Raw genomic sequence first — 23,726 nt, 5'->3', positions numbered from 1 at the left:
AGCCGCTGTGTGTGTGATCTCAGTGCATGTCGGGCATGCGCGTCACTTACCACTTGCAAGTGGAAGGATGGCAAGCCTAAAGACCATCATAACTACACAATGGGCAGTATTTGCATCAGTATTTGCAGTATTTTCATACTTTTATACTCTTTAATGAAAGGTGATACAAGGCGGAAGTCCGCGCCGTTTTTCAGCAGTCGCGTCACATGACCAACGCCTGCGAATCAGGAAGGTGGATGTCACAGTGACGTTGTCCAATGACGATGCCAGCTAGAGCTCAGCACAGCGTATCCGCGTATTCTCAATGTTTACACAGCACCGGACCACACACGATCTGGATTGAATACGTGGACCCTGGCGGATTCCCGTTTCCCGGCGTTTCCAGGCGTTTTAATGTAAACGGACAGTGCATCCGCGAAGAAAACGAGACAGATACGATCTAATGTAAACTTGGCCTTAATGTTTCCCTTCTCTGCAGAAGACACGTCATTTTTGCTATTAAAAAAAGAGATGCATTGGGTTGTTTGTGTCGTTTCCCTGCCTGTACGTCTTAATGCAATAGCGCTCATTTAGGCTAGTTGTTTTCTTGTTTTTAAAATGAAACAAATGTCGATTTATTGTATTCTTCCCCAGCAAGCTTAGGAAGCTTAGGAACATCACTGCTCGAATATCTGCTAAACTGTCATTTTAATGAGAGCACGGGTAGACAAACTAACATTTAAACATAACTTCGTTTTTTTAAGACCTTCCGTGTCAGCCCACTACGGGTCACCGCGGGGTGCAGCTGCACCACTGGTGCAGAAAGACCGCATGCTGCAGGATTTCCTCCCTATGAAGAGAGTACTAGCAGGGTCAGGAAATCCAACTTTCAGAGGCTGTTGCCGGCTTCTGATCACTTCCCTGGGAGAAATATTTCCCGATTTCAGAACTTTGGCTGAAGTGGCGCTGGTTATTCCAGTCTCCAGTGTCGCAGCAGAGCGCGGGTTCAGCCTTCAGAATAAAATTAAAACGTCAATGAGAAGTCGTCTGTCCGAGGCAAAGATGCAAAATTTAATGACAATTGCCTCGGCAGCAGTCTCCATCGACGACTTTGATTATGCACAAGCGAGCTCCCAATTTAAATCCATGCGGGCCAGAAGGAAGGTTTGAGCTCACGCAAACAGGTCAAATTAGATCGTCACTTAAATCGTTGTAGTGGACTGTTCATATTTTAACTGCAATTGTCTTGCTACGTTGTAAAATAACATTGTTCATATGCCCGTTAAGGCACAACAGCCGCAATGTTTTTAGCGGAGGGAAAATGGGTTCACAAGACCGAACGTCAGAATCTCTGTTCATCTTTTTGCATCATAAATACATAAATAAATGATTAAATAATACAAGCTTGTTCTGTGAATTAATTTTTAAATGAAAATGAGTCCATGAAAACACAAGTTATTAAATATATAGCATTTATAGCCTATATACATTGTCATTTAAAAGTTAAAATAAAATGACAGATAATAATGGACAATGACGGAATTTTTACGACCCTGTCCGTCAAAATGACGGACAATGAAAAACTCTAACGCAACCACTGCATACCATCACACTGCCCTGGCGCTGTGTACAGTTTACCTTCTATGGTTTGTGCACTCACTATTTGCCATTACTTTCTCCAACCCAGTGTTCGAACTATGCCGATATTTTCGGGGGGTCCCTTTTTTCCCTTGGGGGGGGGGGGGGGGGTGTTTGTGCTTGCGCTTGTCTCAGAGCGCGGATCTCCAAACATATGAGAAGCCTATCTTATGCACATATCACGCGGACTCCACACCTCCACACATGCATTGCGTCTGAAGTCATAACTCATCAGGGGAAATCGTGTCCGCATTGGCATGTTCAAAAAACAACCTCGCGTCAACAATGATACCACACGCAAGAAAAAAAAAAACAGTCAGGCTACTCAACACATCTGATCCACAGCAGCACCAAAGCATCACTGGAAATCATGTCAACAACCAATCTTCCATTTCAACACGCGTCAACAAACAAATGGCACCACAAACATGAACGAATCGGTCAGGCTACCGATTCCAAACCCACAGCAGACGAATAATTAAATGCATCTTACCTTAAAGCAGAATCGACCACAAAGGAAGTGTGTTGGCACTGTTGGCACACTTCCTTTCTACTAGTTTGTGTCCCCAACCTGGCAGCAGCAGTCGTTGTCATATCAGTTTATTTTATCTTTGATGTAAACACAACACTTCGGATATGCAAATGCTTCCTGTTACACACGATTGCTATGTCAATAAACATCATTTTGCCAATATTTTAGAGACCATCCATCTTCTCCGTTGGTCAGCATCTGTCGGGATCCGATAAAATGATAAATCTTGCCTTGTGTGTTGGTGGTTACTACACAACAGGTGCACAACAATATAATGGCATGATGGAAGTCTTGCTGAAAGTAAAAACTTTCTTTGATGGCTATATTCCTTTCGATGCTTCGCCGTCATTCCTCGTTGTTGGCTGTGGTAGACTACTGGTAGTACATGTCCAAAATGGCGGCCGCGTTTGTCGTGACGTCACATGAAAAGGGTCCATAAGACAGGCTTTCGTCTAAACGGGGGAACAGGGGCGCTGCGCCCTCTTACTGTCGGCGTGCGCCCCCTTACCGACTCCGTGAAAACATCCCAGCAACACTACGTGACAATGTGTCTGATCATCAAATACGTTATAATTGCTCCAAAAATATTCCAATCATAGTAGATACACCGCCAGACGGTGTAAAAACAATCCGAATTGGCGTTTTCCAGACTGAGGCGCCATGTTGTTTAGCTGTTTACTTGTCGCGGCTGCTCTCGCGAGATTTGACATGGGTTACATACAAGGTCAGCTGACTTGTAGAGCGAGATTTCTCGAGACTGAATGACCTTTCACCCACCGGCGCGGGAGCTTTTGACAGAAGTAGTTCGCAAGTTGTTTTCGTTGACACTTGGGCATTTAAAGATGTCATCCCGCGGCACGAAACAGAAGAAAGCCAAAGACTGTCCGGGGCAGAAGAAGATTACTTCTTTCTTTTTCAATGTTGACAGACAATTTGTTACAATTTCCCTCTCAGATAGCCTCAGAATGTCCCATTGGAGCATTTTTCAAAGGCTTTGCACGGCGGGGGGGGACAACCGGCACCATTCCCCCCCCCGCTTCGCTCCCTCGCCATGGTGAGCGCCCTCATACTAAATTTTTCTAGAAAAAACCCTGCATAAGATGAACACTTCAGGTCATGCTGTTCTGGGAAAATAATCAACTTTGAGATGTTAAGTTGCTAAGTCATCATGCCTCCCTGTCGTTGACTGTTTTACAATAACAGCATGACACAGAGTGTTTTATTCCTTACGTATTGTCCAGCCAGTCTCATGAGTCATTGACATTCAGCACATTGCTGCTTGGTTAAAATGAAACAGAACAAACCAGGCCATTTTCTTACCAAAATGGCACGATTTCCTCTGGTCTTGTCCCATCTGGGATTGGTTAAATGTACTGCACCTTTTGGGCTCTGCGGCTTTTCCGCCTCCTTCTTTATTTGCATGCTTGCTTCTACCCCATCCAAACGTGGGGGTATTTGAGGGTTGAGTTTGGGGAGCTTGCCGAAAAGGAATTTGCTTGGAAGGTACATGCCACACAGTTTCCTATTTTCCACTCTAGCCTAGCATCTTGTTAATGCTAGCTTCATATCTGTGCCTCTTTTCTGCTTTCTTCCCTCAGGGATGTGTGGCTTTTATATTTAGTCTGGCCATGTATGTATTTTAGAATTAAAAAAAAAAAAGAAAGAAAGAAAAGAAAAACCTCGCCTTTTTCCAAACCACGTAAGAGCTCGGGCGCATTTTCCGAGGTTTCCTGCGTCAGGAAGCGCTTGATATTATTTTGTCCCAGTAGACCTGAGATAACTTTAGCCAGGCTACAAAACCCAAAATTGTTACTCCCAGATTGCATCTGGCTCTTTTTATTTTTATTTTCGTCCTCCTAAATGCTGCTGGCTGTAGGCATTGGGAGAAGATTTGCTCAGTTCCTGAGTGTGCTTGTGATGTTTACCGTTGCCAGATTGCACAAACATGTCGAGCCTCAGTGAGACCTCTCCATGTGAACCAGGCTAATTTCAGCCCTGCTCAAGGCATGTGTGCAAGTGTGAGTTAAAGAATTGATTTTGTGTGCATGTCACTTCCTGAGTAAGTGAGTTAATGGAGGCTGCACACGCTCACACAGGATTGAGGTTTCGCCACAAACCCGATTGATGTTGCCAGAGAATGGCAATGAATCGGGTGCTTTTTTTAACCACTAAATATCCTTGTGGCGAAGGAACAAGTCAAGGCACATTTTGCAAATCACAGCAGAGGCAGAGACTCGGTTTACAAAAGCCCACTAGCTAAACCACACTGCCTTGTCTGGAATCTGCAATATAAACTGTACTAAGGCAACTCTACAACACAAACTCAGCTAAAGCAAAGCAAATGTGCCTCGATGCTGTTCACGCTGAAAGCATACGATGTCAAATCTGATCAATCTCACCTTTCTTCCCTGCGTCTCACATATGAGTTTTCCGAGATTGCCGTTCACCGGCCACCTGTTCTTTATCATTCCACTCATGCACAGTAGCCAATTCTCCAGGTTTTCCACTTCATTTGCACACCTTGTAATATCATTTGGCTGAAATATTTGGATATAGATGAAATTGGATATTTGGAGTAAATGAAGTAATGAAGCAGCTTATCTGTTGTTCAGGATTGGACGAAAAGATCACATTAGATGCTAAATACGTGCTCAGAATAAATAAGTACACGCCCACTGTAGAGCCTGAACACAGTGTTTAATTTTTTTAGTTATGTAAAAAAAAAAAAATCTCATTTTTGCTTCATCTTTGAGTGTTAGATCATTTAATGTTGGCTGTCGGCTTGCGAGGAGCTCTTCTGCCCTTTGCCAGGTCTTGTTTTTAGTTTGGAGTTTTATCGCACCGCTCCTGTGGGGGACGGCCCCATGGGGACAGTTGAGGGTTACACCTGGAGGATGCTCTGGACTCTTACAGTAATGCTTTTATGGCTGAGGACTACAGTTGTCTTACTAACTTTAGGACTGCAGTTATCATGAACAGTTTTGCACTCAAGTTTCCATCAGTGAAGAGCTACAACATCAACGAAACTGTCTTCATGTTAAAACTGTTAATGTTATAGTCAGGCTGTCTGTTGTTGCCCAAATGAGGATGGGTTCCCTTTTGAGTCTGGTTCCTCTCGAGGTTTCTTCCTCATGTCGTCTGAGGGAGTTTTTCCTTGCCACCGTCGCCACAGGCTTGCTCATTGGGGATAGATTAGGGATAAATTAGCTCATGTTTTAAGTCATTCAAATTCTGTAAAGCTGCTTTGCGACAATGTTTATTGTTAAAAGCACTATACAAATAAACTTGACTTGACTTGACTGATATCTGCTGGTAGCTATACCATCAAAAGGCTCTTTTCCATTATGGGTTATGAAGAACCAACCAGCTGTGCTCTTACTGGTGGTACAGCACATACTCATTACCCTGGGACCAGTTGACCGAGCTGGTAGGAAGGAGAGAGCGTCGGTGGGCCAGCACAATCCACCCTTGCTTTTTTTTTTTTTTTGTGCAGGCGGTTCTGTAGCTGTTCTGTTCTGTAGATCATTTAATAATACTATTAGTATATACTTATGCAGTAAGATATTTATATACGGGTACATCACAGAATGATATCGAATTCATGATAAATTATGGTGTAAATATTGCATCGGCGCAATACATTTTTGTTAATACATTTTTAAAAATAGTTTTATTTGTAAAACGTTTCCTGTTCCAGTGTTTACTATTGTATCGTATGTGTAAAATATAGATATACATGCATTTGAAAAATAATTTTGTGTGATTTCTGTGATCGGACGTCGATATATTTTTTCAAAGTGTTGTTTTTGTTGTGAGTACTTTCACGCATGATGTGAATATTACGTAGCGAGAAAGCGGCATATTGTTTTTTGTGTCGAGGTCAATTTTTCTGATTTTTGTAGACATCGAATGAGCACATAATAGAACACAACATATTAAAAAATTTGCATCGGACTCGGTGTGCATAGTTTCTACGTGAAAATTTTGCACACGACTTTTTCGCATTTTCACATTGCAACTTCATGTCGTATCCAGTGTGTAAAGGCCCTTACTCCGATTCTCGTCTTCCATTGTGTCCCATAATTTGGGGTGGGTTTAATCCATTTTAATTGATTTTGATAAATGAGCCGATCTAAGATAGGCAGTTAAAATCGTCAGGATTGTCTTGTGCCCTGAATTCTGGAGTTACATTGGCCTTTTTTTAATCTGGAGCTAATCGTGTTGCCTTATTAGTCCATTGTAGCTATGTACAGTATGTTAGCACTAAAAGAACAGTAAACATATCCTGAATATATCTGGACAGTACACAAGAAAATAGCTTAAAATTGTTAATATGTTCCAAAATTTCATACTAATCATCTGCAAATCTCCTAACTGTGCACCTACAATTATTGCTCTAACTGTAGTTTGGCTTCATTGTATTGTGGTGTTAGAGGTATGAGGTTTCCCGCTGTGTTTTATAATGAGAGTAAACATTCAATGCCAGGCAACTCTTCATTTAAAAGGTGCAATTATGCAAAAAAAGTCTATTCTCAATTCATTACTGTTGCATTAACAAACGGCAAAAGGCGAGCCTCAGAATTGGAGGTCGGGCCATTTTTCGGTCTATTAAATGTGTTTTTCTGCTTCATGTGACCCCCGGGTGACACTTCGGCGTTAGACGAAAGCGTGCAGACCTGATAATGGGTCTGATTTGTATTTGTCCGAGAGTCTTCAGGTTGTTATTTTGCTCTCTTCTCTGCTCTGTAATGAAGTAAATAGAAGGGTTAGGGAACAAATAAAAGCCTTCTGAAGAGGACAGGCCGCTTTTCAACAGAGAAAGAGCGAAACAGCACGTGGTCAGGCCGAGTCGTTAATCGAGTCTCTTCTGCTTTCTGTTTGTGAGTTTTAACACGGCCTGCCCTTTTGCAGAGCCGCTAATGTATGCGCTGCCCTTTCTCTGGTTCTGTGAAACAGCCACCAATATCTGGGCATGTTGCGACAAAGCACTATAGTGTGTTTTTGGCATTTGGGAAAGAAAAAAAAAATCACGATCCCCTCCATCGTGTCTTTCCGTTAGAGGTAGAAAAGTTGCCTGTGATGCCAGATAACAGAAATATGCGCCTGCTGCCTTGCCTTTTCATGTTTCAGGCTTGGGAAAGAAGAAGGAAGGAGGGATTGTTGGAAAGAAATGGGGGAAGGGAGAGAGAGAGAGAGAGAACAAGAAGAGAGTAAAAGAAAGAATGAAGAGAAGTAAGAGTGAGCGAAAGATAGAGTACCTACTTGTCTCAAGGTTTAAGATCTCTCTCATTCTTTTTGCCTCATTTTTCATCTCATCTCTTGCTCCCCCCCCGCCGCCGTAGGGTCACATGACCTTGACTCCACACAGTCTGTGCTTGGGCCATGTTGCCGAGGCGACGGTGCTCAGGAATGTGAAGGGAGCCAGAGATGATTGCAGGGTGCTAACGTTGGGAGCGCTTATTTTAGTACCCACGTAGGTGCTTCACTCAGGTTATGCTAATGAGCCTTAATGAGGGCTAATTGATTCGAAGTGCCGGAGTGTGTGAGCTCAAAAAAAGAGGAAAAAGGGCGGAAAAATAGAGTGGAAAGTTTTTCCTGAAAACCAACTGTAAAAAAGTTAATGGTTTTTTGTAGTGCGTGAAAAGAAATCCTCCGAGTTTAGATGCCGTTTATTATCCGAGCATATTTTCTACTAATAGGACCCACTAGCTCTTAAATTGATACCCACAATCCCTCTGTACTCTTTAGGCCACGGTTCAGTGCTTGGCAATGAAAATCCCCATTATGGCAGATGGCACCCTGCCGCCGGAGCTTATTCGCCCCTTTGATGTCACACTCTCCAGATCGTAACGAGAATCAAACCTGAAGGGAGTGATGGCAGAAACAAACATGGCAAGCTCCCCAAACACAAGAAAAACTGTGATTCATCTCTTCGTAAAGTGTATGTGACTGCACGTCGAGCCAGTCGAATCAAATCCGAGCTATCCCCTTCATGTCAAATCAATCAGAAATGAAGAAAAATGCTTCGTAAACTTTTCATTACTGTCTGATTCGGGTGTACCTTGGTGGTTATTGTTGAAGCCTGTCTTGCATGTAAGTCTTGGCATGTTCAGAATGTTCTTCCCTATTTAGTTGTGACTTAATTTGGCTTGTCATGGCCAGTCACAACACCGCTGGGTGAGATTCGGTGCAGCTGGCCTGCAGACGACGGCGAAGTGCGCAGTCGCACCGTTTGCAGTAATGCCGTACAAAGATATAATTAGGAGCAGAGTCAATAGTTCCACATCTGGCTTTCGAACCGAGCAGCTTTCCTATTCCCCCTGTTTTATTGGCAAGCCATCCTTCCAACCCTGCCACAATTTAAAAACGCCTTTGATCCCTTCCTCCGAGGAGTGCCGGCTTATAAATAGAAAAGAGAGAGCAAGGGGAAAAAAGGAGTAGGGCTTTCAAAATGTCAACCCAGCACCCCTTTGAAAAACCTTCTCTCACTCCACCATCTTATCACCCTTACTACAAGAACAGAGAACGAGGCCCTTTAGCATGAACTATCACACTAATATAAGCGGTTATACCTAGTGGCGAGGGCTGAGCGTCACGGGGCAGCTATTTCATGCTTCATAAAAATGTTGTGATAGCAGCAGACAAGCGGTTGTTATCAGACAACGGGGTCCAGAGCTTGGATTGGATTGGATCCTTACCCTTAAATAGTCGTGTCGATAATGAAAACGTCTGGCTCTCGTTAGCATGCCTGTTCCTAGGCCTCTGCAATAGCATTAGCCGTGCTTGCACAATGAGCTCTGTCTGGGCAAGTCCCAGTAGGACCTCTCAACTGGAATTAACAGGCTAAAGCCGGCGGAAGAAACAGCAGGGGAGATAAAAAGACAGCATCCCACCAGGGTTTTTCTAAATGCATTCATTGAGGAGCTTCCTCCTTCTCCACTCATGCTTTTTTCTTTCTCCTACTCTTCACATCGACATACTTTCATCTTTTCTTCTTGTTTAACTTTAAAAAGTCTCCCAAATGCTCATGACTTTGTGTGTATTTTCTTTTCAAGCTTCCTGTACGAGGGCTCAGTTTACGGTCTACGCTAATGGCTGTTGGTTTGCTAAAGCTGTTTTGTTGCTTAATGGAAGTTGGAAGTTGAGGGTTATTTTTACCTCCCTCCCAACCTCCTAGTTTGAGATGATGAGATTAATGAGATATGTAGAGCGAGACGCACTGCTCTGCTTTGTTAAGCCAGTGAAATTATTCCATTCCTCCATTTCTCTGCCCCCCCCCTCCATCGTTTTCCCATGTGGCCAGCTGTTGCTGCCACTGCTAGCACTTAGTAGCCACGGCTGTGTACAGAAGGCAAAGCCGTGCGTGAAGCGGAAACGGGGTGGTCGACTCCACTCTAGATGTTTGCTGCACTATAATCACTTGGACAGGATGTTCAGCAAGATAAGATTGTGCAAAGTGCATATTTGTTAAAGTCATCAGCTACTGGACTTGTTAAACATTTCCTCAATCCACACTCGAGAGCTGATAACCTTGGTAGTGCCACATGGGAGGGTTTTTTTTTTCTCAGTGCCAAGTCTGCTTGAAGAAACATTCCTATTCCACACGAGCAAATATTCCTCTGAAGAACGAACGGTTTTCTATCAATTCTTATTGTATTTGCATGCAAGACACATCTATTTTTCCCTCGGATAAGTCGCGCTGCTGACAGTCGCCCTATTTTTCAAAGCATTCCTAGGGATTTTATGTGGTTATAAAACAAAATCAGTGGCAAAGCAATCTTGAGGCCCATGCAGATACTCGAGAAAGTCTTTCCTGGCTGAGTCAAATACTCCTAAATGTTTTACACCATTAATCATGAAATGAGAAGGCATACCTTTTTATAGATGGTGCAAAACTCTGGGAATGGAGGCAGGGATATGATTTAAGTTTAAGAGATAGAGGGAGAAGGGTACTGCGGCAAGATGAAGCTTGGGTTGGGTTACCCTTCATGGTCTCTGTTCTCGGGCAGAGGAATTTGAGCTATTCCTGTGGTGTAGGGAATGACTGAGGTGCACAGAGAGAAGGAAAATGATGGGAAAGTCTGCGGCAACCTCCTGACCCTGAGGCCTGAGAACCTTCCGGAATGCAGGAAAGATGAGCTGGGAATTAACTAAGCAAGTTCAAAGCCAAGGGTCCGACTTCGGACACATATAATCCGCATTAACTTCACATCTGTGGTACTTCTGAGCCATTGCCTGTTGTGTCTTTAGTTTATCCCCCACTCCATTGCTTCATAGTAACCAAAGGTACCATCGATGACTAGCTGGCATGGGGATGGATGACTTTGAGGAGTGTTTTTAGCTAGAATTGGAGTTGCCTTGCAGGCTTAACGTTATCATTGCTTATTACACGTTATACCCTGCCAGAAAAAGGGATGATATTGCCTGGGATTTCATTCTAACTCTTTACTATATGAAAACGAGAGCAAGAGGATAAACAGGATTCTGCATACCGTAATCCCCTTTTGACAACCCTGCTAATCTTTTTGGCTTCCTAATTTAGCAAGAGTGCCAGCTTTTTTGTGTAAAGGCAGTGTGATTCTCTGGAGCTGATGCTACAGTAGAACTTTCTCCAGCTTTGGTTTTCATTTTTGCCCTTGCACCAGATGAGCAGAAAGCCCAGGGTTGCGTCTCCTGGTGCTGGGGCATAAAATCGAGCTTTCCGAAGGAATTCCCTTGTCCACTTTGCATCCCCTTTGCATCTTTGTCCACACTTGGCTTCGGATGTTCACATCTTTTCCTCAGCCATGCTGAAGCTAGAACAGCCATTTGGAAGCTTTTGGTTGGTGTGTGACTTTTTATGAGTGTGTGTATTTGCAGCCATCTCAGCTATTGTGAATGTGCCATGAAGGCGCTAATCAGGGAATTAATTAAAGTGGACAGACTCTCTTTATCTCTCTCGCGCACACACACACACACACACACGAAAACTTACTGTCAGGCACTCTCACACACACACACACACACACACACACACACACACACACACACACACACACTCTTGCGAGGTCGACCGGGTTGAAACCAGTGACAGCGGCTTCTTTCATTGTTCAGTCAGAAGCTCAGGCGGCTGTGAAAAGTCTTTCCCCAGGGTGAAAAAATGGATAGACAGAAGAGTGACAGAGAGAAAGAGAGAGAGAGACCGGTCGGATTTCTCTGTCATCATTTTCTGCACCCTAGGGGCAAATTTCATAACTTCCTCAACAGCTTTTCATTTCAAGGAGTGGCTCAGAATCAACCTGGATTCTACTCCAAGGGAAAAACAATGTTTAAAGAAACATGTAACACTACAATCATATCAACCCTTAGGTTTTTTTGGTTTACACTCACCGGCCACTTTAACAGGAACTTGTTTTTGATTCTAAGATTCCTGTTCTTGGCTGCAGGAGTGGAACCCAATGTGTTCTTCTGCTGTTGCATGATGAGATGCTTTTCTGCTCACCACGGTTGTAAAGAGTGATTATATAAGTTACTATATGAGTTCCTTCCTGGCTGCTCAAACCAATCTGGCTATTTTCCTCTGACCTCTCTTATTAACAAGGCATCTGTTTCCACCCACAGAACTGTCACTCACTCAATGTTTTTTGTTTTTCGCACCATTCTGTGTAAACTCTAGAGACTGTTGTGTGTGAAAAACCCAGGAGATCAGCAGTTTCTGAAATACTCAAACTAGTCCATCTGGCACCAACACCCATGCCACAGTGAAAGTTGCAGAGATCGCAATTTTTCCCATTCTGATGTTTGAAGTGAACAATAACTGAAGCTCTTGATTTGTATCCGCATGATTTTATGCACTGTGCTGCTGTCAAGGGATCGGCTGATTAGAGAACGGCATAAAACCGCAGTAGGGGTGTTCCTAATAAAGTAGCTGGTGAGTGAAGAATGCAGTTCTGTAATCTTATTCCTTAAGTCACTGGCTTTACATCTGGAATTTTTATTTATTTTATCTCATCTCATCTCATTATCTCTAGCCGCTTTATCCTGTCCTACAGGGTCGCAGGCAAGCTGGAGTCTATCCCAGCTGACTACGGGCGAAAGGCGGGGTACACCCTGGACAAGTCGCCAGGTCATCACAGGGCTGACACATAGACACAGACAACCATTCACACTCACATTCACACCTACGGTCAATTTAGAGTCACCAGTTAACCTAACCTGCATGTCTTTGGACTGTGGGGGAAACCGGAGCACCCGGAGGAAACCCACGCGGACACGGGGAGAACATGCAAACTCTGCACAGAAAGGCCCTCGCCGGCCACAGGGCTCGAACCTGGACCTTCTTGCTGTGAGGCGACAGCCCTAACCACTACACCACCGTGCCAGCCCTTTTTATTTATTTATTTTGCAGGGATTAAAATGCATATTGTACATTCTGCAGGGGTTTGAAAGAAAGAAAGAAATCCATGCTTTCTCCAGAAATAGGGATTATCAGTGACAATTAAGCCCAAAAGCTGAAGAGCGGCCAAAGTCTCAACAGAACAATGAGCAGATTTAAGGAGATTAAAAGCAAACATCCACCTCGTTCTCCAAGTCCCATATAATGAGCTACCTCGTTCATATCCTTGCACTTGTTTTCTTTATAAAGATGGCATGCCATAAATGTTGTTTATGTTTTGATGGGTTGTTTTTTTCCTTTTTAATGGCTACATGCAGAGATGCCATGCTACTCTGCTAAATATTGTCATTCTAATAAACTACCTGTCACTTCACCAACCTTGCTTGCAAGGAAATACGTGTTAACCACCAGAGTAGTTAGTGCTAACTAGCTAGTTACTCTAGCGAGAAAGCAAGCTAGCATGATCCGATTTCCTTGTTGAAGCAAACAAAGCTGATATTTTTTCTGTCTACATGGTAATGTAGCGCAAAATAGCAAAACTAATATTTTAATGTAGCAGCAACCTACATTTTTGTCTCAGACACATGTAGTCTTGCAATGCGTCTGCGTATGAAGTCGTCTGTGCTGAGGGCGGCTAAAAGCAAAGCTCTTTTGATTCACAGGAACTAGTCTCTTGAGAGTATGTCTCGGTATGTGTGTGTGTGTGTGTGTGTGTGTGTGTGCGCTATCTTGATGAGCGCTCATGCATGGGGACGGTGGTTGGCAAAGCCTGACTCGTTTTCTCACTCTCCCTCTTTGCCTTCTGCTACTTTTTGTCCTCTCACACTCGATTTTTTTCTCCGTCGCACATTCCTCTTTGGCCTTTCCCTATCGCATGCTGGCTTTCTCATTTATTCCTTTGATACTTCTCACTCTCTCTTTCCCTCTCTTTTCTTCTCCCACACACACACACACACACACACACACTCGAGTGTGCTCTCTCGAGTCCCACGCTTGCTTCTTGAGCTCATTGCCATTCCCATCAGTGAAGCATCAGACACTGAGGACTCAATAACATGGAGCATATTGTAGCCAGCTTTTCCTCCTCCTGCTTCGAATATAATTATCGCCTGAAGCTAACCTGCCTTTCTTTTTTCTTTTCCTTTTTTTCTTCCTTCCCTCCCAAAATGAAATCAGGGAGCAGGTCATCGAGTTACGGAACTTAGGAGAGGGAGGATTGTTCCGGAAACAAAGACCACGGTGTCATTGCTCCCAAATGGGCGACATGCTGGAGCCCCTTGATATAAACCTCGACTACGTTATCCAGGTCAAAGTTCAAAATGTAACCGCGCTACGGAAGAAGCAGCTCCTGAATCTCGGCTTTCAGTTCTAGGACAACTTTTTAACCAAACCATGCTATTGGTCTAAAATCCAAACCGTTATGTAATCAGCCCAAACAGTTTTGTAATGCAAGACGTAACAAAAATACTCGCTGTACGTTTGAGGTCAGTTGCACCAACTAAGGCTGATAAAAACATCGCTAAGTGACACCTGGAAGTGCAACGTCATTTTAACTCCGACTTACAACCAGGTGTAAAACCAGCCCCTGGTTTATTCAAAGACAAAACCGTACAGTATATAAACAAAAACAACAACGAACAATGCGTAGAAGAGATACGCTTTAGCTAGTGTTTGTAGCTGTCCAAATGAAGCATTGCTAGCATTAGCATGAAGAATGCGCTGTCCTTCGAGTTCATTTTGTTTTCTTCGTACTTTGACTGTTTTCTACAGAGCCCCAGAAGAGACGTGGTTGAAAAAAGATATACTTTTGTAAGATCTTGAAAAAGGTTTTGCAGAATCTTGGAAAAAGTTAATGTGGGATCTTGCAATTTTTAAAATTTTTTTAATGAGATCTCACAAAAGTGGGCAGCACGATGGTGTAGTGATTAGCGCTGTCGCCTCACAGCAAGAAGGTCCGGGTTCGAGCCCCGTGGCTGGCGAGGGCCTTTCTGTGTGGAGTTTGCATGTTCTCCCCGTGTCTGCGTGGGTTTCCTCCGGGTGCTCCGGTTTCCCCCACAGTCCAAAGACATGCAGGTTAGGTTAACTGGTAACTAAGGCTGATAAAAACATCGCTAAGTGACACCTGGAAGTGCAACGTCATTTTACCTCCGACTTACAACCAGGTGTAAAACCAGCCCCTGGTTTATTCAAAGACAAAATCATACAGTATATAAACAAAAACAACAACGAACAATGCGTAGAAGAGATACGCTTTAGCTAGTGTTTGTAGCTGTCCAAATGAAGCATTGCTAGCATTAGCTTGAAGAACGCGCTGTCCTTCGAGTTCATTTTGTTTTCTCCGTACTTTGACTGTTTTCTACAGAGCCCCAGAAGAGACATGGTTGAATAAAGATATACTTTTGTAAGATCTTGAAAAAGGTTTTGCGGAATCTTGGAAAAAGTTAATGTGGGATCTTGCAATTTTTAAATTTTTTTTTATGAGATCTCACAAAAGTGGGCGGCACGGTGGTGTAGTGGTTAGCACTGTCGCCTCACAGCAAGAAGGTCCGGGTTTGAGCCCCGTGGCCGGCGAGGGCCTTTCTGTGCGGAGTTTGCATGTTCTCCCCGTGTCCGCGTGGGTTTCCTCCGGGTGCTCCGGTTTCCCCCACAGTCCAAAGACATGCAGGTTAGGTTAACTGGTGACTCTAAATTGACCGTAGGTGTGAATGTGAGTGTGAATGGTTGTCTGTGTCTATGTGTCAGCCCTGTGATGACCTGGCGACTTGTCCAGGGTGTACCCCGCCTCTCGCCCGTAGTCAGCTGGGATAGGCTCCAGCTTGCCTGTGACCCTGTAGAAGGATAAAGCGGCTAGAGATAATGAGATGAGATGAGATATATATATATATGTAACATAAAATGACTTGCAGTATTGTGATATGATGTTTCTGCCACATCACTCACCCCTAGTTGAAGAATAACACCCCCCCGCCGCCCACCACCACCGCTGTAGAAACACTCAGACGGTTTGAGAAGCAGCATCACCAGCAACAATGTTGATGCAAAAGGGCTATCAGCTTTAATTAATTTCCGGTTCTGAAACTAATCCAGAGCATTCAGCGTTCCTGATACATGGTTGTGTCAAAGAAAGTGTATCGTCAGCGTACACTTTGACCAGGGAGTGCCTTTTTATGCTCTCATTTTGCTCAATAGCACACACACACCCTGCTTTATGAGAGTTTATAAACGATAGCGAGGTGGACGTTTATGCCAGACAACAATAATATAATTAACTTTTAGGATTGCACTAGGTAATGTGAAACCGCCATCCTCTCAGGTGGCTTTGAATGGACGAGAACAAAGACGACTCAAAGTTCACCCCACTCCCTTCTCTCTCTCTCTCTCTCTCTCTCTCTCTCTCTCTCTCTTTCTCTCTGTGGATTGCCATTTACTCTTGGCCACTCTCTCCGCCCCTTCTCATTCCTGGATTGCTGTGAATAGGTGCCTTGTTGACACAGCTGAGAGCCAAATGGCCTCTGGCGGCTCTAGTGAATCTTTAACCCTTACGTTATGTTGGAGTCGTGATGGCCCATTTTAAACAAAATGGCACGAAAAGTGATTTATTTCAGCATGAAAATAACCATTTATATTACCGAGTCAGCTTTCGGTTATTTTTTAACTTGAAAAGTAATGCTGTTTGTTTTCTTGTTGTTGCTGTTGTTGTTTTTGAGGCTGATTCATTCCAATCTCTGTCTCTAAACATGGAAGTGATTCCGGAAGCTCGGTTTCTCATTCCTGAAAAGGTGAATGGAGTAGAATACTGTAGCTTGAGATCGATATTATGCGTATCGTGATATTGCACAGCCCTTTTCGATATTTGAAAAGAAATATTACAATAAACACTAAATAAATTAATATACACTGACCAGTCACTTTATTAGGAATGCCGCCACGTCCACCTGCTGTTTTCTGCAGTTCTCTAATCAGCCAATCCATTGACAGCAGCACAATGCATAAAACCATGCAGATACAAATCAAGAGCTTCAGTTAATGTTCACTTCAAACATCAGAACGGGAAAAAATTGTGATCTCAAAGTGTGACTTTTCTTTCACTGTGGCATGGGTGTTGGTTTGAGCCAGATGGACTGGTTTGAGTATTTCAGAAACTGCTGATCTCCTGGGGTTTTCACACACAACAGTCTCGAGAGTTTACACAGAATGGTGCGAAGAACAAAAAACATTGATACCCCCTTTTCCACCAAATCAGTTCCAGGGATGGTTCGGGGCCAGTGCTGGTGCTGGTTCACAACTCGTTCAACTTGCGAGCCAGCTGAGAACCAGTTTGCTTTTCCATAGCTCGCGGTGCTAAGGGAAGCCATGTCATTACGTCGCTGTATGGACCCTTTTCAGTCACGTGACCTTCGTAAACGCGACCGCCATTTTGGACATGTAGTGGACTTCGGCTCAAATCGGTTTGAATGCGAGGAAGGCGACAAACATAAAAGAAAAAGGAGCGAGATGCAGAAAACTGTATTTACTAGTTTACTGTAATTATGATCTGGCAGCTATTTACACCGGATCCAGTGTAAATAGCTGCCGGAGCCAACGTCCGGCCGGGCCACGAGCGCGCGCGCGCTGGCTCCGCGGCCGTCGGCTCCGGCCGGCCGCAAGAGAGCGCGCTCCGGAACCTCGGACGTTGGCTCCGGCGGCTATTTACACTGGATCCGGTGTAAATAGCTGCCAGATCATAATTACAGTAAACTAGAATGGAATGTTAACAGCAATGTAATGCCTTTTCTGGCTAATTTTATTCGTCTTACCTCCAACAAAGTGGTCACTACACAAGCGTTGGTATGCCGCTATCCATCTTCTCCATCGGTCAGCATCTACCGGGATCCGATAAAATGATAACCCTTGCCTTGTTTGTTGATGGTTACTACATCCAGGTGCACAACAACATAGTGGCATGATGGAAGTCTTGCTGAAAATAAACACTTTCTTTGCTGCCGTTCCTCAATGCTGGCTGTGGTAAACTACTGGTAGTACACGTCCAAAATGGCGGCCGCGTTTGTCGTGACGTCACGTGAAAAGGGTCCATATGTCAGTTACATCGTTGTATACGTCAGTTATGTTGTTGTATATGCCAGTTACGTCGCTATGTTTGCATAAACCTTGGCGCGAATATCGAAGCAAAAACAACACGGAAGAAGCAGCAGCAGCAACAACAACAACAATAATAATAATGGATGACTTCGCGTTTGTACAGCTGCTGCTTCTCGTCGCTTAAAAATGGCGATCTTTCGCGGTCCTGTTATTGTTGTTGGTCTTAACAACTCCGCCCCCCACTGACGTAAGCGGTTCTTTCCTCTGGCCCAGCAGAGAGTTGGTGCTAGCCTGGAACCAGTTTTTCTGGCCCCAGAGCCAGTTCTTTGTCAGTGGAAACAGAAAACCCGGTTCCAAACTAAGCACTGGCCCCGAACCAGCCCTGGAACTGATTTGGTGGAAAAGGGGCATGAGTGAGTGACAGTTCTGTGGGTGGAAACAAACACCTTGTTGATAAGAGAGGTCAGAGGAAAATGGCCAGATTGGTTTGAGCTGCCAGGAAAGATATAGTAACTCATATAATCACTCTTTACAACCATGGTGAGCAGAAAAGCATCTCAACATGCAACAGCAGAAGAACACATTGGGTTCCACTCCTGCAGCCAAGAACAGGAATCTTAGAATCAAGAACAAGTTCCTGGTAAAGTGGCCGGTGAGTGTATAATTTAATAAATAATCCTCATATAGTATACTCTTGGTTCCTCAAGCTTTGATGGATGGTTCTGGTCATGTTGTGAATAGGAGCCTGCACGGTGTATTACTCATGCCCCATAGGATGTTGCTCTGTAAGGACACATGGATGGGGGTGGATGCTTGTTTTCAAACCAAAATGAAACAACAACAACAACAACCATTTGGTGTCACCAACAGCTGATGTCAGGATGTTTATGGGTAGCTGTTCATGTTTGTGTTAGAGATCTAGTGATCTACTATGAGTTCTGTCAGCTGAGTAGTTTGGCCGAAAAAGCTTTACGCTCAATCAGCAAGGGACATGGTTGTTATCTGAAGTTTGTTTATTTCGATAGTGAGTAAGAGACGCTTAATTTGTTTCCAGTTTAGCAAACTACAAATCATGTTTAAATCATTTAGCTGTATTGAGTTGATATGATTGAAGATGAATGTTGTTTGAGTGAAACTTCTGTTGAAGTTTAAATTTGTTTCTGTATTGAATAATAAATCATTTGCTGTGGCAGATCCATTAAAAAATATGCACCAAAGCGTAATCAGTGCTATAAATATGTAAACACGTCCAACCCTGGGAAACCAGTGTTCCATGTGCTCTTCATTTACATCTTGGAAAATGGTTGGTTCTTGTATTTTATGATGCAGTAACACATGTCTATCATGCTCAGCACTTACACTGGACATAATATGGCACCTTCCATCCATCCATTATCTGTAGCTGCTAATCCTGTACAGGGTCGCAGGCAAGCTGGAGCCTATCCCAGCTGACTACGAGCGAAAGGCAGGGTACACCCTGGACAAGTCGCCAGGTCATCACAGGGCTGACACACATGCCCCTTTTCCACCAAAGCAGTTCCAGGGCTGGTTCGGGGCCAGTGCTTAGTTTGGAACTGGGTTTTCTGTTTCCACTGACAAAGAACTGGCTCTGGGGCCAGAAAAACCGGTTCCAGGCTAGCACCAACTCTCTGCTGGGCCAGAGGAAAGAACCGCTTACGTCAGCGGGGGGGCGGAGTTGTTAAGACCAACAACAATAACAAGACCGCGAAAGATCGCCATTTTTAAGTGACGAGAAGCAGCAGCTGTACAAACGCGAAGTCATCCATTATTATTATTGTTGTTGCTGCTGCTTCCGTGTTGCTTTTGCTTCAATATTCGCGCCAAGGTTTATGCAAACGTAGCGACGTAAATGACGTATACAGCAACCTAATGACGTATACAGCGACGTAATGACGCATACAGCGACGTAATGACATAGCGCCGCGAGCTATGGAAAAGCAAACTGGTTCTCAGCTGGCTCGCAAGTTGAACGAGTTGTGAACCAGCACCAGCACTGGCCCCGAACCAGCCTTGGAACTGATTTGGTGGAAAAGGGGTAACAGAGATAAATAACCATTCACACATTCACACCTACGGTCAATTTAGAGCCACCAATTAGCCTAACCTGCATGTCTTTGGACTGTGGGGGAAACCGGAGCACCCAGAGGAAACCCACGCAGACATGAGGAGAACATGCAAACTCCCAACATGCCCCTTTTCCACCAAAGCAGTTCCAGGGCTGGTTCGGGGCCAGTGCTGTAGAAGCAGCAGCTGTACAAATGCGAAGTCATCCATTATTATTATTGTTGTTGTTGTTGTTGCTGCTGCTGCTTCTTCCGTGTTGTTTTTGCTTCGATATTTGCGCCAAGGTTTATGCAAACGTAGCGACGTAACTGACGTATACAGCGACGTAATGACGTATACAGCGACGTAATGGCATGGCTTCCCTTAGCACCGCGAGCTATGGAAAAGCAAGCTGGTTCTCAGCTGGCTCGCAAGTTGAACAAGTTGTGAACCAGCACCAGCACTGGCCCCGAACCAGCCCTGGAACTGATTTGGTGGAAAAGGGGTAACAGAAAGGCCCCTGTTGGCCACGGGGCTCAAACCCAGAACCTTCTTGCTGTGAGGCGACAGTGCTAACCACTACACCACCGTGCCACCTAATATGGACCTATATATTGTAAAGTTTTTGAGTTTGATTGTGTGTTATGACTGAATAAATGAATAATATAGTTTAATGGAAGTTGCTTGATTCTGTTGGTCTTGTCCCCGAATATTGACATCAAGAACCCGAGTGAACGAAACCTCACCTCATCTAATCTGTTGACACTCTCTCTCTCTCTCTCTCTCTCTCTCTCTCTCTGACGCAGGTGTGATCCGCACTCTGGAGCTGCTGGACCGCGAGTCGGTGCCACACTACTGGTTAACAGTGTACGCCAGCGACGGCGGCGTGGTGTCTCTGTCTTCCTTCGTAGAGATCTACATTGAGGTGCAGGATGTGAACGACAATGCACCGCACACCTCTGAGCCTGTGTACTACCCATCCGTCATGGAGAACTCACCCAAAGACGTCTCGGTCATTCAGATCGACGCCTTCGATCCTGACACTCGCTCCAGTGACAAACTGAGCTACAAGATCAGCAGTGGGAACCCGCAGGGCTTCTTCAGCATCGACGCCAAGACCGGTGAGTACAAAACTAACGTAACAATATCAGCTGTAAGTAAACTTAGATTTCGAGCATTGAGCGAAGTTACCAGTCTGAAACTTCAGAAAAGTTGCATTTTTATCTTTATGCAAATTACGACGAAAAATGTCGACCCCGTTTCACTGACAAAATGAAATAATAATTCTCAAAATACATGAGGAAACAGAATGATACTTTACTCATCAAATAAAAACCTGAAGCGTGGACTGAAGTAAAAGCTTTTACCCCTCACATTTGAACATTCAGACCGTTAACTTTCAGCTAAATCTAGACTAAAATTAACAATAACCAAATGACTAAAATATGACTATAAATCCAAACGTGCTTTTAAAGTAAACACTTGTAAATTCGAGATCAAAATGTCCAAATATGCCATTTTGTTTATGCGCAAGTTTATACACAGGCTAATTAGCCAGCTTATAAAGAGGAAATGCAATTGTTTATTTGATGGGCAATGTTTATTTGTAATATTTGTAAAATAATTCTGTGCTAGTTAGAAAGCATACTATAGCATAACCATGTTAGCTAATATGAAATTGATGTAAATGTAAATCGAGATGAAATATACAGTATGACAACAAATAAACATTAGAAATCGATGCTACCATAGTGTGTCACTTTAAAAAATTGTCCCTACCCTGGTCCACTTGAAGGTAGGGTACCTACAGGCAGCATTTTGGAGTTGTATTTGGCCTCCAAGGTTAAAGCCTAAGGATGGGCATGTTCGGACACTCCCTTTTTGAGACCTGTTTGAAAAGAAAGTGAAGGCATTAAAGTTTAAAAAACACAGAGGACAGAAACATAGCTCAGTTTTTTGTGCACTCAGGTTAAAATGCCATCCGGGTAATAAATAATAATAATAATAATCGTATCTTAAATTGTCATGATTTGAAACATTGTAATATACAGTATTATCACTGACGAGAATTGTGTGTGCCTTTTTAAGAGTCTATTCAAGCCTATTGGTTAGTCTAATTACCTTTATTTATATTAGCAACGTTAGCATTTGGGGCGCAGCAGCCTTTAATTTAGCTCGTCCAATAATTATTAGCTGCAACGAATATCTCATTTACGTGTATTCCTAAATGTGGGGTTGTGGTGTGTTTTTATGAGTGTGTGTGTGTGTTTTGCTCTCTCTCTCTCCGGCACGCCTCACTCTCGTCTGGCACAATCTGATCTCGCACCAGTTCAGAGCGAGCCAGTTTCTATTTGAGCACTTTTACACAACCCACACTAACATCTCTATACTACTACTACTACTACTGTGGCTGTGTCCCAAATCACAACCTATACACTCCGATGGTCACATAAGCACCATTGTAAATGTCTCACCATCATTAGTCCACTGCGGTTTTGTCCCAAATCTTCATTATAAAAAAAAAATATTCACTATATAGGTCTCATTAAGTCCACTGTAAACATCAATGTAGTGTGGCTGTGTCCCAAATCAAAACTTATTATTTTATTATATATTTTAACAATATTATTCCACAGCAAACATCTTAACATCATCAGTCTGCTACAGATGTGTCCCAAACCACAAACTATTCACCATAGAGATCTTGCAGTCACGTGACCGGAAAGTACACAGCCGCCATCTTGTCTGTAAAAAACACAGCTGAATACTACTGCACTCGTGTACAGAATGGATCAATTTCAACCGACGGACTACACGGCTCATTTTTCTAATGAACAGATAACTAGATATATGTCTAAAATAAACGATCTACAGATTAGTGACCCTTATGGCTTACCAGACGTAGTTTTCACGACCGTGTCAGTGGATGTTGAACTGCCAGCGGAATACCCAGACGTGTATAATTACCTCATCAACTTTCCCTCGCTGTTCAGTAGTGAAGCACTGCGTGCTTATAAATCTCTGGACAGTTATCTTTGCAGAAATTCAGGATTTGTCAGCGACTCAGATGTGGCATCTTGTAAACAAGAAAATAATCCTCATTGGATGGGTAAGTCACTTAAGTATTGAGTATAGCACTGACCAGCTGATTATAGAATAGAATAGAATAAGGTAATTCCAGCTGTAATTCCAAATCTTGTTTACCATGGATCTGGCGTTGGAGAGATAGAGGCTTGGCAGTGGAGGTTTGAGTGGCTGTTTTCTGAGCTTAGTCAACAGGCCGGCTCTGCAGCCTCGCTTTTGCTTCCGCTCCCGGTGCCTCCTCCTTCGCTTTGCTTCTGATAATAATCCACGGAGACCCCGCTGGTCTCGCTATCTCGTCCGGAATATTGTGCATGCGATTGAAATTGCTACAAACCGTCATTTTCTGCTGGAAACCAATGTCCAGTAAGTCCATACGGTTGTAGTGGATATTGAAGTTCGGTACAGACGAACAACACGCAAAAATACACACAAAAACATAAAAAACGTGCACAGGTAGGGAGAGCTTGTAGCCGCAGCCGTTGTAGTAGAATTGTATATAGTAGGGTTTTCCAGAAGAAAAGGTAGAAGTAGAAGTAGAAGGCGGAAAATGGCGTTTGACCGACAAGATGGCGTCTGTCACAATCTGGATCGGCTGTGACGTCACATGCAAGTGCTCCATAGGTTATATAAACACCATTGTAAAAGTTTAACTGTCACTCCACTATGGACACATCTCAAACCACACCTCCTGACTCAGCATGTAGTGTGATAACATAATGACCATTCTGGACATCTCACCATCGTCAGTCTACTGTGGCTGTATCCCAAACCACACAAATCCTGTTCACTACATGAGTCACATACACACTACTGTAAATATTTCACCATCGTCACTCCAACATGGCTTTGTCCCAAATCAGAACTTGACTCACTCTATAAGCCATGTCACAGACCAGGGCTTGTCTTTGCATTGTGGGTAATTTGTGCAGTCTGGGATTTCATGCCTTTTAGTGCAAGGATGTGGAGAGATCACTC

The 23,726-nt window shown here is 43.7% G+C and overlaps 1 protein-coding gene across 5 annotated transcripts in view; it reads left to right on the top strand.

The window, feature by feature from the left end:
- The window catches only part of fat1a (FAT atypical cadherin 1a), a 132,665-nt gene that overhangs the window by 10,173 nt on the left and 98,766 nt on the right, over nucleotides 1-23,726 (top strand). For all 5 annotated transcript variants that reach the window (XM_060916739.1, XM_060916740.1, XM_060916741.1 and 2 more), the window contains exon 3: nucleotides 20,474-20,788. In XM_060916739.1, the coding sequence (XP_060772722.1) occupies nucleotides 20,474-20,788 (315 nt within the window). The remainder of the gene's footprint in view (nucleotides 1-20,473; nucleotides 20,789-23,726) is intronic.

This window comes from Neoarius graeffei, chromosome 3 (genome assembly GCF_027579695.1).
Source record: "Neoarius graeffei isolate fNeoGra1 chromosome 3, fNeoGra1.pri, whole genome shotgun sequence".
NCBI classification, from domain to species: Eukaryota; Metazoa; Chordata; class Actinopteri; order Siluriformes; family Ariidae; genus Neoarius; species Neoarius graeffei.
The sequence above is the reverse complement of the archived record's forward strand: the minus strand, read 5'-3'. Positions and strand labels throughout refer to the sequence as shown.